Genomic DNA, 12980 nt, shown 5'->3' with positions numbered 1-12980 from the left:
AAGTAACATGATGATGATGGTCTTTACGTAGGACTACGCGAACAAATAAGTGTGATTTGGCAAAATTCTACCCGGCAAAATCCAGCCAAATCTTCGTATCGCTCTTTCGACCTCGCACACCCATACGGTTATCGTTCAGCCAGGCCTATTGAAAAACAGGTTATCCTTGCGTAACGTCTTTGGGTGACATTGCAATGAGGCCCGATAGGGTATAATATGATGATTATGTGTAGGCCTGACTATGTCATGTCACATGGTTATGAAACCTAACGATAGTAATCAATGTTCTTACGCCAGACTGCCTCGGTCTGTGGGCGGGGAAAATCATTCATTTAGTTACAAATGTTTTGAAGATCATTACTCGGGGTCGGTGCGCAAACGACTCTTTGCGTCAACCATGAAATTTGGTCTGCCTACTATTGAGATGAGCAGTAACTCAATAAACGTGAAATTGACTTCCTCATACTAGATAGGAAGCGGTAAAAATAATCAATGCGGGTCTTACGCCCGTCAAAATGAACTGATATTTTGGTCTGTTTCTTTTGTGTCGTCATTTCCTCTTCAGGCAAGCACGTATTTTTCTTTGGCAAACCGATACCTTCACCCACTATAAAAAACAGAACATCATAAGTTGCTCTCAAGTTCAACCGGAAAGTGTAAATACATGTAATTGATGCAACAGAACTACGGAAGTCGATCCCTTCATGCCCTAATTCGACTGGAAAGTGTATTATGGTGTGTTCACACTGGATGCGAATTGAAACCGAACTCCGTAGAGCGCTCTCCGGAATACGAATTGGTTAATCCAGTTTCAGAACGGTCGCGTCACACTGGCCCGAATACGCATTCAAATCGGTTTAAAACGCGCCATCTATTATTATTAGTTATTAACCTCCCATATGGGAGAATAAAATTTACAAGTACAAAACATATAAGTATATAATATCACAGTATCACACAGTCATTATTAACAAGTTAAAATCGCGTAAGGTGCTTGAACATCCATCTCCCGGCCATGCCTATTGCCAAAGTTCGGGTCAAAGAGGAGTGTCCTCAGCGAGTCAACACCACCGTCGCTAAATGCGGAGAATCCCGGCCTCGCCCTCGAAAACGAGGCCAAAACCGGGGAAAACCCCGCCGCGACGATGTTGCTGACCAGCGTACCTTTGACCAATGAACCGGCGGCAACATACCTTGCCAGGAAATGGAAATGCAAGTCACGTGCAAGGGAGTTGATTTTTCCCAATTCTATGGCATAACGAAAAACGATTTGAGTTAATGAGATCATTTAAATACATCAGTTAACTAGTTCGGAGCACTAGTTCCCGCGGTCAAAGGTCACCTTCTATGCGCCGGGCGCATGCGCAGTGCGATCGAAAACCTTAATTCGTATCAAGCGCGTCACACTTGAAATCTTAATACGGTTTCGTTGATTCGGATTAGCTGATTCGCATTCAATTCGGTTTAAGAACCGTGTTGGTTAAAGCGGATTGAGATCGGTATGAACCGAATTGAGTGTGACGCCCCAATACGTATCAACGTTTTAATTCGAATTCAATTCGTGTTAAAACCCCAGTGTGACCACGGCATTAGATAATGTGAAAAACGGTCTACACGAGTCCCTCCCAAGCGCAGTGAAAAACAGAAATACTTCCATGTTCACTCCCATGTTCGACTTGAGATAATATTTCGGTCGTTGTCGTGACACACCTTGCGAGGTTGATGCGAGGTTTATGACATCATTGCTGCTAACTTATCTTTGATTCATTGACCGCGTTCAATCCGCGGACACATGCGCACCTTGTTTTGTATACTTCGCGATGCATCGAAAAGATGCAGGAAAAAGTCCGGTAACTAAGGCCATTTTGATTGACCCGAATAAGCGATTTAGGAAATTTTATGGGCCAAATCACAATGCTTGTTATGCAATTGTTCCATTATTTGGAAACTTTTCTTGGAAAACGGCGTAAACTTTGTGATTATGTTATTTTAACCTATGTATATAAACGAATAAAGGTCGAATGATAAATATTTTTTCAATATTAATAAAGGTCACATATATGTAAATGTGCCAGAACATGGCTCTAATGACTATTAATTCCTGCTAACGACATAATCTGCCTTAGGGATTATTTTTGTTGGCTTTAATTAACTTTCATTTAGTGTCTGACTTTTATACACAGAATTACTCGGTGTTTTGTGAAGCGCATCCATGGCTACTTTTGTCATCTTAGTAAGAACACCTATTGTGACAAAGGTCGTAATGAATGTGGAAAATACAAAATGATGTAAGCTCACAATTTGTATCAGATTTTTAAAAAAAAGTTGTAAAGAGCTGAAAACGTGTTAAATGTCATGTAAATCTCTCACAAACATCAAGTCAAAATAGATATAAGTTTTCTCACTATTAATATCAGCCCCACATGGGCAATGTCGTTTGTATGGTCTATAACGAGGTATATAAACAACTTTAGCGCCAGCATCATGTGCTTATTTCATCCTTTCTAATGTACAGCATTCCCGACCAATATCCTTTAGCTACTGCCAGTCACGGTCATTTAGACAACTGGGCTCTGCGGCCACCAAGTGGATAAGTAAAACGTTAATTCCTGCCACTGGGACATGGCTTCTATATCAATCTAAGGTCATTTACGACCGAAAACACGGAGTCAATACGAGTGTTCATGTCATCACAGGCTATGTATTCGACACTTCTTCGGAAAGCTACAGAAAAAAATATACCTATAACATATTGAAAAGCAATTTAATGACACCGAATTATTCACAGTATGTTATACTTGCAAATGATGACAAGAAATGGTATCTACTCTTCGATTCTAGTGAAGGAAGAATCTCTGGAAGAATTAAATTCCAAATACAAACATACTATTGGTCACAGATCCTTCAATTCACCTTTTCAGAAACGGGAGAATATGTTGTTATTCATCTAGCGACAAGGAGCTTCGTTGACATCTATAACTGCGAAAATATAGGTGATGATGTCTTGCTGAAAAATAAGACAAAAATTGCGATACTTTTGGCGAATACCTTTTTTTTCAGACTTCACTGGATCACCAGAAAGTGTTTTTTTTATATTCTATCGGCGAAAGCCACAATTGCATATAATTGCATACCAGACTATCGAGGGAAACGACCATTAAAACCAAATGTGCTGGTTGAGGTTGGGAATCGGAATCGCTTTTTCTCATATATGTGCCAAAGTGCGCTTTGGTTGGTGACCGAATTACGGGTAGACTTATTCAATTTTAGGAAATTTCCTATAAATAGCCTTAAGACTGGACAGACATATCTGGGTAACCGGAAAGTTGTTTTCAAATCAAGGCTGCGATGCTTGAGTCTTGATAGAGATGGGAATCTGCTCTTGGTTACATTGGCCAGAAAGAAGGGGAAGCGAGTTAGAACAAGACTAATTGTGGAGGTGTGGAGTCCGACAGGTTACTTACAGAACGAAGGCAATTGTGAGTTGATGACGACATACTTTTAACAGCATCTCACAAGGCATGGACCGGCTACCCATGTCAGAGTTCGTCAGGCATACATCCTCCAACCCTCATCAACTAATCTCCGGCAGTTGTTTCGATAGTGGCCAACATCAAACCTCATGTATAAGTAAATATAGCCTCCCTCTGCACCCTAGCTTATTATACAAATGATTATTGTTGAGAAACCATGGCTTTGTTCCTCACAAAGCATACGTCACCAGAAAGACGGCAGGTGGCTTGCGAACAGTGAGGGAAGCTGTGAGTCCATAACTTCGCTCATAAAGACACAATGCATCTTCCATTCTCCACCAAATACTGGCTTGTAAATAGTGAGGGATGTACTGCTGGGAAACCATGGCTCCGATCTTAATACATAATACATTGCGTAATCTTCACCAGATAGACTACAACTGGCTTGTAAATGGTCAGGGAAGGATTGTTATGAGCCGCGGCCTCGGTCTTAAAACCCAACACATTGCAAATTCTACACTAGATAAACTGCAACTGGCTCGACTGTCACAAATATGGGAAAAAGTCAACTAGTCCGATGAAATATTGACTAATCGGCACAACCACCCTGTTACTTAACTGAACCTGTCCGGCACAATTACATGAATCCATTGAATGTTGTTGACGCTTGTCGTGAACTCATTAGTTTGACTGTGAGCAACACAGTTCTCTGGGCCAAGTAATCGGTTTTGATTTCTGCTCGGAGGACTATAAAGACTCATATGATAAACCACATGAACACAGTATGCAAAGTGAACTTCATTGTTTTACACTATGTTTTCATGAGAATGTAGTCAATGTTGTGATGCGTGGCAGTGACGGCTTCACGTTCAGAACGGCGACAACTAAATCCTGAACTGTTTTCCGGTAAAAAGTTGCTCCTGACTATCGAATGAACTTGAGGAAGGTTTCAACCCGACAGACAGATTCAGCTATGAAAAATGTATAGCTAACAATGATGTTTATTATAACATCCTACTTAATACCTTAATTCCATTGTATTCAGAGCGCCCTAGTGTATCTTGTTGACGGTTTATTTGCAACATATTCAATTCTTCGTCAACCATTAACCTGTACTGTTTGAATAGTGTCATATTGACGCGAACTGACCCGTATATTTCTACAGATAATTGTCTGAGAATATCGCCTTTTAAATAAGATATTAAAGGACTGCTTGCAAAACAATTTATTTTGAAGGCCCTCAATTGTGATGGACATAAATCACAATTTGCCACGAAAATTCTATGATGATAGTGGACAGGAATGAGACAGCGCATGTTTTGAACTAAAAGAGTACAATGCTGTTTTATTGACAGACCGTTTCGTACGTTCCGTAATATGACAAATTCCATATAACTCGTACGTGTTATGACTGTCAAGGCATCAGATTCTAGCAGAATATTGTGAAATGCTTTGTCGGTTTGTCGGAGTGTAATTACCCTTGTATCATTGTGTAGCAATCTCAAAACCATCCCATCATCATCCTTCGTCCAGATGCTGCTATATTGCGTCACAACAAAAGTTACCTTGACACTTCTTGACTGACAAAGTAGTGTGAAGCTTTCCATGTCTAGGGTATACAAATATAACTCTTTAGTTTTGAAAATGCATTTTGCTCCTGTGTGGAAAATCAAACGGCCTGCCGTTTTACCCGCCGAGAAATCGTACAGCTTTATTGCACGACTGTAAACTGTTGATGTTCCTGACATTTTGAAAGGAAAGTGGATTTCATAATGAGAAGCTAGGAGAATATTGCCATGCATGTAATAAGAATTGTTATAATGTACGCGGTAAATCTTATCGTTCTGGCATACTCGGTAGAAAATTGCCCTTTCCCAGGGCACTGGCTCTTCGGTGTAGTGAACAAATATAAGAGGAAGGGTTGGATGGAATTGAACATTCAAATTTTTCCTATGCTGTCGGATAGGTGGAATGAAGGGGCGAACACCACCCGAATGGTATTTGAGGACGTGTGTAACCTAAAATGAAAAGGTGACTCTTTAGTCTATAATGCTGTTATTCAACATTAGGACAATATTTCGGAGAAAACTAGTGACAAGATTCAGCGTACGCGGTAACGTACACACACTGAAAGCGAACGCCGATTGTAGATTATCAATCTATCTGGTCGGGTCGTCTTGAGGCTATGTGTTATTATCGAAGCATGCCCCGATTGGCGCGTTGGTGCATTGGTAATCCTATGCAACTAAAATAATATCAAGTGGATTAAAGACGAAATCTCAATGTTTGGTAATATACATGTACGTACATGCAATTATTGCACTTTGCTGGATTTGCGAATACTTAATGTTATAATTCTTTACAGAGCGACAGCATATATCCTGTTACTCATTGTGATATCTCGTCTGGATGATACATACCTCTGGACCCACTGATCTAAGGCCGTTTGTGAATAGATATTATGCGCATTGTCGTTCTTGTTCAATCGGGATGGAAAATTGATGTGCGGCACCAATTTGTCTGATGGTTATGCCACTCGCCTTTGCATCAATTTCACAGTGTGAGTTCAGAATGGCCGACCCATATAGATTTTACTTGTTATCAATGCGATGTCTTCCATTGAAGATTCGTTGCCAATAGACCTAGGCTAAAATACAGGGCTATTGATCAACTGCACCATAACCACCGATAGATTTCCAGTGGAAAGGTCACAAGCGATTAGTTCATTCCCAATGCCAACCACTGTCAATCAACTTACCACAACCTGAAGACCGACAAGTTTGAGCTAATCAGTATGAAGGGACATTGGCATGTTCAATGCGTATTCATGGGGGCGGGCTTGAACCGGTTAATGAACCGGTCTTCGATCGGTGAGTGTAGAGTATATAAAAGTGTCAATTATTATTCTGAGAATTCAGTTTTTTATTCAAAACTCTTCGATAATCTTGTATACCTCAACTTCCGTTAGCCGGTGCACTTCCGAGGGTTTTCGTCGACCTTCAACAAGATGTAAAAGCGACCCATCCGACGGATTAAATATGAAACTATCGGGTGACGTTTCGTTGGAATAAGGGTGAAGAGTTGCCCTAATCTCCGTAAATGTCATGTCGCCAGATCCATTAGAGAGTAGACCTGCTTTCGGTCCATATGTTTCTTTCATTGCAATGACAGTAGGCCCAGGAAGTTGGAAGATAAAGAAGAGACCGTTCCATGGATTGACGTAAAACCTGCTTATCATGCTGATTGGTTTCACCAGCTTTATTATATATCTGGTAGATTCGTATATCTTCTTCAATCGATAAGCAAACACATTAATCCGCTTGCGTACAAGCCCTAAATGGTAGATATCACCATAAATAATCATGAGGTTAAGCCCAATTCTCAAAGGGACTGCAATTCCATTCTTGAGATTGAGTGTAAAGCTCCCATCTTTGTGAATTTCTTCGGGGTCGTATATAGTTGCTTTAAGATGACCACGGACGATACATACGACTAACAGTTGTATGTCAATCACTAAATTTAGTCTAGTGAATCCTGCCCTGGAGCAAACATCATTTTTGGGAACAGCAATTTTTCCCAAGAACGAACCCTGCGTATATTCATAGAGCAGAAATCGTGGTCTGTTGTTTTTGCAAGCAAATGTGATAAAGTGCTTATAGGTTCCATGAGGAAACACGAAGTCAAATGGCCTATCCGCAAACTTCGTGTTGTACTGAATAGTGCATGATTTGTTAGACAATTTATAAACCAGTACTCTCCAAAAGGGTGACGAAGATGGTTGTTTTAGCACCACTATTCCGCCAGACTTACGATCGAAACACATAAAATCCCGCTTGGTAATTATGAGTGGGGGTATAAATGGTCGCTTTTTATGAAGTGTGTATGTAATCAACGTCATGCTCTGTAATTTGCATATATAAGTTAGTTAAGTAGTCGTCAATACATTGTATATAGCCTGAGTACTTAAAATTGGTATTTTATCATCTGTGAAAGAACTAATCTGGACAAAGAACGTTCTCATGAGAAACCGCACTCAATCAGCGCGTTAATACATTTTTCTCAAATGCAAAAAGCATTACTGTGAAGGTGCTACGCATTTCCCAAAGATTTCACTTCAAGATTCGTGTTGCCACCGCAACTCCTAAAACAACGGCGGGCGATTGCGGACGACTGACTAAGGGGTGTGAAATAATTTGACGTAAGTCAAGACGTATAAATTGCTTACACAAATGTTGTCACTAACGTTGGCATTAAACCTGACTTGGCATTGTCTCCTGCAGTTAAGCCTCTTAAACTTAACGCCAAGTTAAGCTAACGACAGCGCTGGTGACAAAGCTTGTTTTGAACAACAGGCCCTGATTAGAACACAAATGACGCTATTAAGTCAAGAACGACGTGGCACTTCAACCCTCCCGGAAGGACCTGCGAGGGAGCCGGAAGTGCGCAAAGTCACGTGCAAAATTTTCGTCATAGGGTTTTATGGTTTTATGGTTTTTGTAATGTGTTCCACATTACAAAAACAATATTTTTGAGTTTTCATAAAACGTTTCAAATGGTGTTTTTTATCATTGGCAATACATTTTCCATCGACTATTCGAGGGACAAACATGTACAGATAAACGCTTAAAAGGGTCTATTCGAACGATCAACGGAAGAACGATCAATTAGAATATCATTATAATATCCTGTAGAAGTATTGAACACGCTTACGTGCATATATCATAAAACAGAGAGCAACAATACACTTGACTTAAGACAAAACGTGTCTGTGGTTTACCTTACGTTCATACATTCGAGCGCTTGGATACGCGCACACCTCCTCCTCCTTTTCCATACACGTTCCCTTCTTTTTACTCATTTGACAAACAAAACGTTCATCGTCCTCCAGTACATTTATTGTAGAACAGTTTGGCTTGATACACATGATAGCACAAGCCAGGAGGGAAATAACGTCACGCGAACCAATGTCTGGATGCAATATGGCAATATCGTTGACAACCTTTCCGAGTTTTTGGAAAGTTATGGCTTTTGTCATTTCTTTGTCTTGAGAGTGTTTACTCAAGTTAAGTTTACTCAAGTTTGATGTCTTCCGATGCAGGCATTCTACCTATCAAATCTTTGCAGATATCACAAGTTAATGTTTTAGGTAGAATAGTCTGCAATTCAAAACATTGTATGCCCTTGTAAAGAGAGAACGCCATAATGAACAGCAGCAGATTCCGCAACCGCTTTTAAAAGGACAAAGTGCGAACAACGGAGACCTGTCGTTACATCAAGTCCTGTGCTTATCCATCTTAGCGATAATCGTAAATCTTCTTTACTTAGTTGTACAAGGCATATTGGAAATTTTAGTCATCGATAGTCCTTTCCCATACTTCATACTTCTTCATCCGTCGCTCGCGGCTCTTCATAACGATTGCGAGACCGGTGACCGTCCCCTAGTCCGAAGGCCTGCCCGTCCGAAGACCTGCCCAAAGAATTTAATTATTATTCCAAATTTTTACAACACGTTGTAAAAATGTTGTAACACGCATTTTCCTCTGTACACACTATGCAACATTTTGCCAACACTTGTTGCAGCCCAAATATGTTGCTCAAATGCTGTCAGTGTACACAGGGCTTTACAACCTTTTGCAACATTGCAACAAACAATTGCTTTGCATTTAACTTGCAACATATGTAGACCATGTTGTGAAAATGTTGTAACATGCGTTTTCCTCTGTCCACTCCATGCAACTAACATTTTGCCAACATTTGTTACAACCAAGATTGTTGTAAAGATGTTACTAAAATGTTGTCAGTGTGCACAGAAAAAGGCTATGGGTACATTTATATGTACTCGCCGCTTATAAGAAGACGTCGTCAATACTTGTATTCTGTAGTGCTGGAGGAACAAGACGTTTCCGTGTTTAGTCGAGCGGATGACTTCGGGAGAGTTTGTTCTGCACACAACACCACACGAGTAGGATTTCTGAGTTATCAGACTTCACCCCCGTGTTGGTATTTGGGTGGAAACGCCCGATACCGCAGGAGAGTTGGTTCTACGTTGATTTATTAGGTTAGTCGTCGATAAGAATTGTTTATTCATTCTAAAGGATGATTTCACGGTGAAGAGCTAGTAATGATGCCCCCCTTTAGATTGAGAAGTCATCCTGTAATTCGAGGATGAGGGTCGTACCAAATGTTATCATTAAAAGCATCTGTTCTAGGTGGAATCTGTCAAAGCGCTCCGGTAACGAGTGATGTTTATGGCTGGAGGCAGCGACAATCATCACTGCGATAAAAAGATCGCTGATCTGCAGGTAAAACCAGTTCATGTAATTGCTTGTTAATTGTGTACTGATCGCAGGTTACAGCGATCACCGATTCCTGTCGTAAGCACCTACGATGACCTGTCGTAAGCGATACAAAAAAATCGCACTCGGGGCTTGTAGGATTGCCCTCTTCAAGCCTGCCCTCTTGGTCTTAAATTTGTTCTCAACGCCACCCCTAACAACGTCACCCTGTTTATAGCGGTGGCGTTGAGAACCAATTGGGCTTGGTCTGGGTAAATGTGTAAATTAAGAAATTCGAAAATGCCTTGGTCAATAAAAAAATGTCAATGTTTGAAATGGAAAGTTACTTCGGCTTTCAAATCGGGGCCCCTTTGGAAACACAATTTTCGAAGTTCTACTTTAAAACATCTAACCGGTAGGCTGAACTAAGGAAAAACTTTTGATTGGGTTGCCACGGTCGCTCGCTTATACAGTAGAACCTCTCTATTAAGGACACCCTCGGGACTGACAAATGCTGTCCTTAATAGAGAGGTGTCCTGATTAGAGTGGTCAAATTGAATGGAAAGTTCCAATTTGGGACCAAAATTAGTGTCCTTAATAGAGAGGTTGTCCTTAATAGAGAGGCGTCCGCAAAGGGAGGTTCTACTGTAGTTCCCATGTTTGCGGAACTATGGTGCTTGAACGCTGTCCATAGCAGGCCCAGTACTTCTAGATGCAGATGCACACAACAGCATTATAGTACAAACATACGCAGGTATGCCGGGAGAGAGCCGTTTTAGGTTGGTTACTCAAGGAGGGACTCGGAACTCCGTAACACGAGATGCTCGCAGTTCGAGGCACTCATGACTCGTTTTGTTATATTAGGACGCTTTCCTCGGCAATTCGAATTCTTCTTGTTCGTCACTTACTTTCCCCCCACCAGCTTTGCATTCTTTTGCACTTGCAAGCCTAATTGCAAGGGTTTTTTTCAAAAGAAAAACATGGCGGACGGTGGTACATTAAGGTATTCTGCTGCACATAATATTATCATATTGGCCCATCAGATCGAAATTTGACGATATCGACGTTTCAATCATATTCCACTGATCGTTGACTGCTGAACTGAGGTGATTTCATTGTTGTTGAGCAACTAGATCGAATCCATGTATGCACATTACATGTAACCGGTAAACTACAATATGATGTGCATGGAATTTATATGTACTAGGAGTCGGTTGTGCACCGGCATCGTATATGATCGTAACGCCGCAGCACAGTAACTGTGACATCGTCAGTCCGGTAAATGTATACTGTGTCATGATGGAAGCCATCTCGTTTTTATGGAACATTTTGGCAAGATTTTTGCCAATATTTTCTCCCTCTGCGTTGATTTTTTTCGCACCAACTTCCGGTGGCGCCCCGATCCCGAGTGAATAGAATTTACGTGTTTGTATGAGTACATATTTTGTTGCTTTCGAAAATACTGTGATCTCCATAGATTTGGAGACATGCAGCATGCGCCAAAAGCAACATTCTAACCCAAAGTGTGTACGTGTACGTATACATTCTGTGCGCCTTTGCGTGAGGGTATTGGCGTGCGTGTGAGAGAAATAATTGCCATAGTACTCAGCAAAATATGATTAAGATGTTTGGTGGTCCCTAAAGTCTGAACACACTTCTGGTTCCGTCCAATTCCGATCAAGCCGCTGGAATCCATCGGTTTGTTTGAATCGCCGTCGGGCTACATGTTGTCATCACTGATAACTCACATTGCATACGCATAAATGAACAGCGGTAGGCCTAGGCCTTTGTTAGTATGGTTAGATCGATGAGAAACTTTTAGTATTATATATTTACATGTCATTGTCACACTCATATCGATTTATTGAATAATCGATGTTAGGTGTGTAGGTATAATATTGATTTCTTGCTATGAATAAAGCGAGGAATAAAAAAGGTACATATGTATTAACCCCTCGCCAGCCCGCTTAGGACGGTTCAAACCCAAATTACCCGTGTTGAATCAGCAAAATGCCCATTGGCTAATGGCGATATTGACAAATGTGACATCCTGATGTATTTGATATTATCATACGATACCTGACTATTTGCTATGAATTAGGATATGTCATTAGTGACGTTGACTAGATATTGCGGTCATTCTGAATATGATCGTTTAGCAAGTTTGCAAAGTGTCACAAAAAACCTTTAAATGGGTACGACGTTTGTAACTACTGGTAATCCAGGAAAATAGAATTTCATTTATTCAAAACGCCGTAGTGCAGTTAATATCTATACGAACTTGCTGAAACTCGGAACCCATGACCCATCTGTCTACAAGCGGCGTTGTCGAAAGCTATTCGGTATACGTATTTACACCATTTGAAATTTTCAAATTTTAAATTTTAAAGTTCAAATATTCAACGAATGGCTTAGGCCTTTAAGGTTTGTTCGTGTACATACGTAAATCTACTCGCGAAAGGGTTATTCATCTAAGGTATGCAATTTTTTTGTTGATTCTCTAGCTCAGCTTAGTGTCAATAGTTACCAAACGATGTGGTGGAAACTACACGTAAATGGTCAAGTGTGGAAACTTTTACAAAATCCATCTTCTGTTCGCGACTCGAATACAGCAAGATGTTCTTCAGTGGCTTGAATTGGAACTACTAAATAGAACAGAATTACATTTCTTATGTTCAATTGAACTAAACATTCTGGCCATTTTACACTTTTAGCCACCGTGTACATAATTAATCTTCCCTAAAATATGCTTTTGCTGAGAATATCGGCAAAATTAGGGAACATTGAGAATACATAATGCTAGCAATCAACGGTATACATAGTACTAGGATACGGTATACAATGTACATGTACTTCCACCACATTGGTCGACCTGTGGTGGTTTGCGTTGGCGAGTTCGGTGTAATTGGTTTTCAGGTAAACAATGTGATTTCTGTGGAAATGTGTCATCTGTGTTGCGTTGTAGTATTCGTTCAGGAGAGAGTACATTGCTAAGTGGTTCACTTGGTGTATTTCTGTTTTTTTCAAGTGTTACATGTACTTTGTGTAAGAAGTGAGTTCATCCGTTATTTTGTAATCAGGTGTATGAAATAACCTATCTTTGATTTTTTGATATAATCAATCATTTCAGGCCTATGCATTGAGTGTGATCAAGCTGTTTGAGGTCTTGAAACTTCTTAGTCGCTGTTCGCTCAAGCATCTTCATGAGATTATATAGTGTAATCGAAGTCAA

General features: G+C 40.4%; 1 protein-coding gene across 3 annotated transcripts; it reads right to left on the bottom strand.

The window, feature by feature from the left end:
• Positions 1–2113: 2113 nt before the first annotated feature.
• On the bottom strand, positions 2114–11526 carry LOC135499854 (uncharacterized). 3 transcript variants are annotated; one of them, XR_010449352.1, is made up of 4 exons: positions 11354–11526; positions 8251–8940; positions 6232–7374; positions 2114–5491 (listed from the first exon to the last, which is right to left on the bottom strand). XR_010449352.1 is itself a non-coding variant. In XM_064790837.1 (3 exons), the coding sequence occupies exons 2-3, from the start codon at positions 8506–8508 to the stop codon at positions 6400–6402; spliced, it is 1233 nt and encodes a 410-aa protein (XP_064646907.1). In that variant the 5' UTR covers positions 8509–8940; positions 11354–11526; the 3' UTR covers positions 2114–6399. The 3 variants fall into 3 exon arrangements, 2 of the variants coding, with proteins under 2 accessions (XP_064646907.1, XP_064646908.1); XM_064790837.1 differs by having other exon boundaries at positions 2114–7374; XM_064790838.1 differs by having other exon boundaries at positions 2114–7185.
• Positions 11527–12980: the final 1454 nt, after the last annotated feature.

This window comes from Lineus longissimus, chromosome 15 (assembly GCF_910592395.1).
Source record: "Lineus longissimus chromosome 15, tnLinLong1.2, whole genome shotgun sequence".
Taxonomy (NCBI): Eukaryota; Metazoa; Nemertea; class Pilidiophora; order Heteronemertea; family Lineidae; genus Lineus; species Lineus longissimus.
The sequence above is the reverse complement of the archived record's forward strand: the minus strand, read 5'-3'. Positions and strand labels throughout refer to the sequence as shown.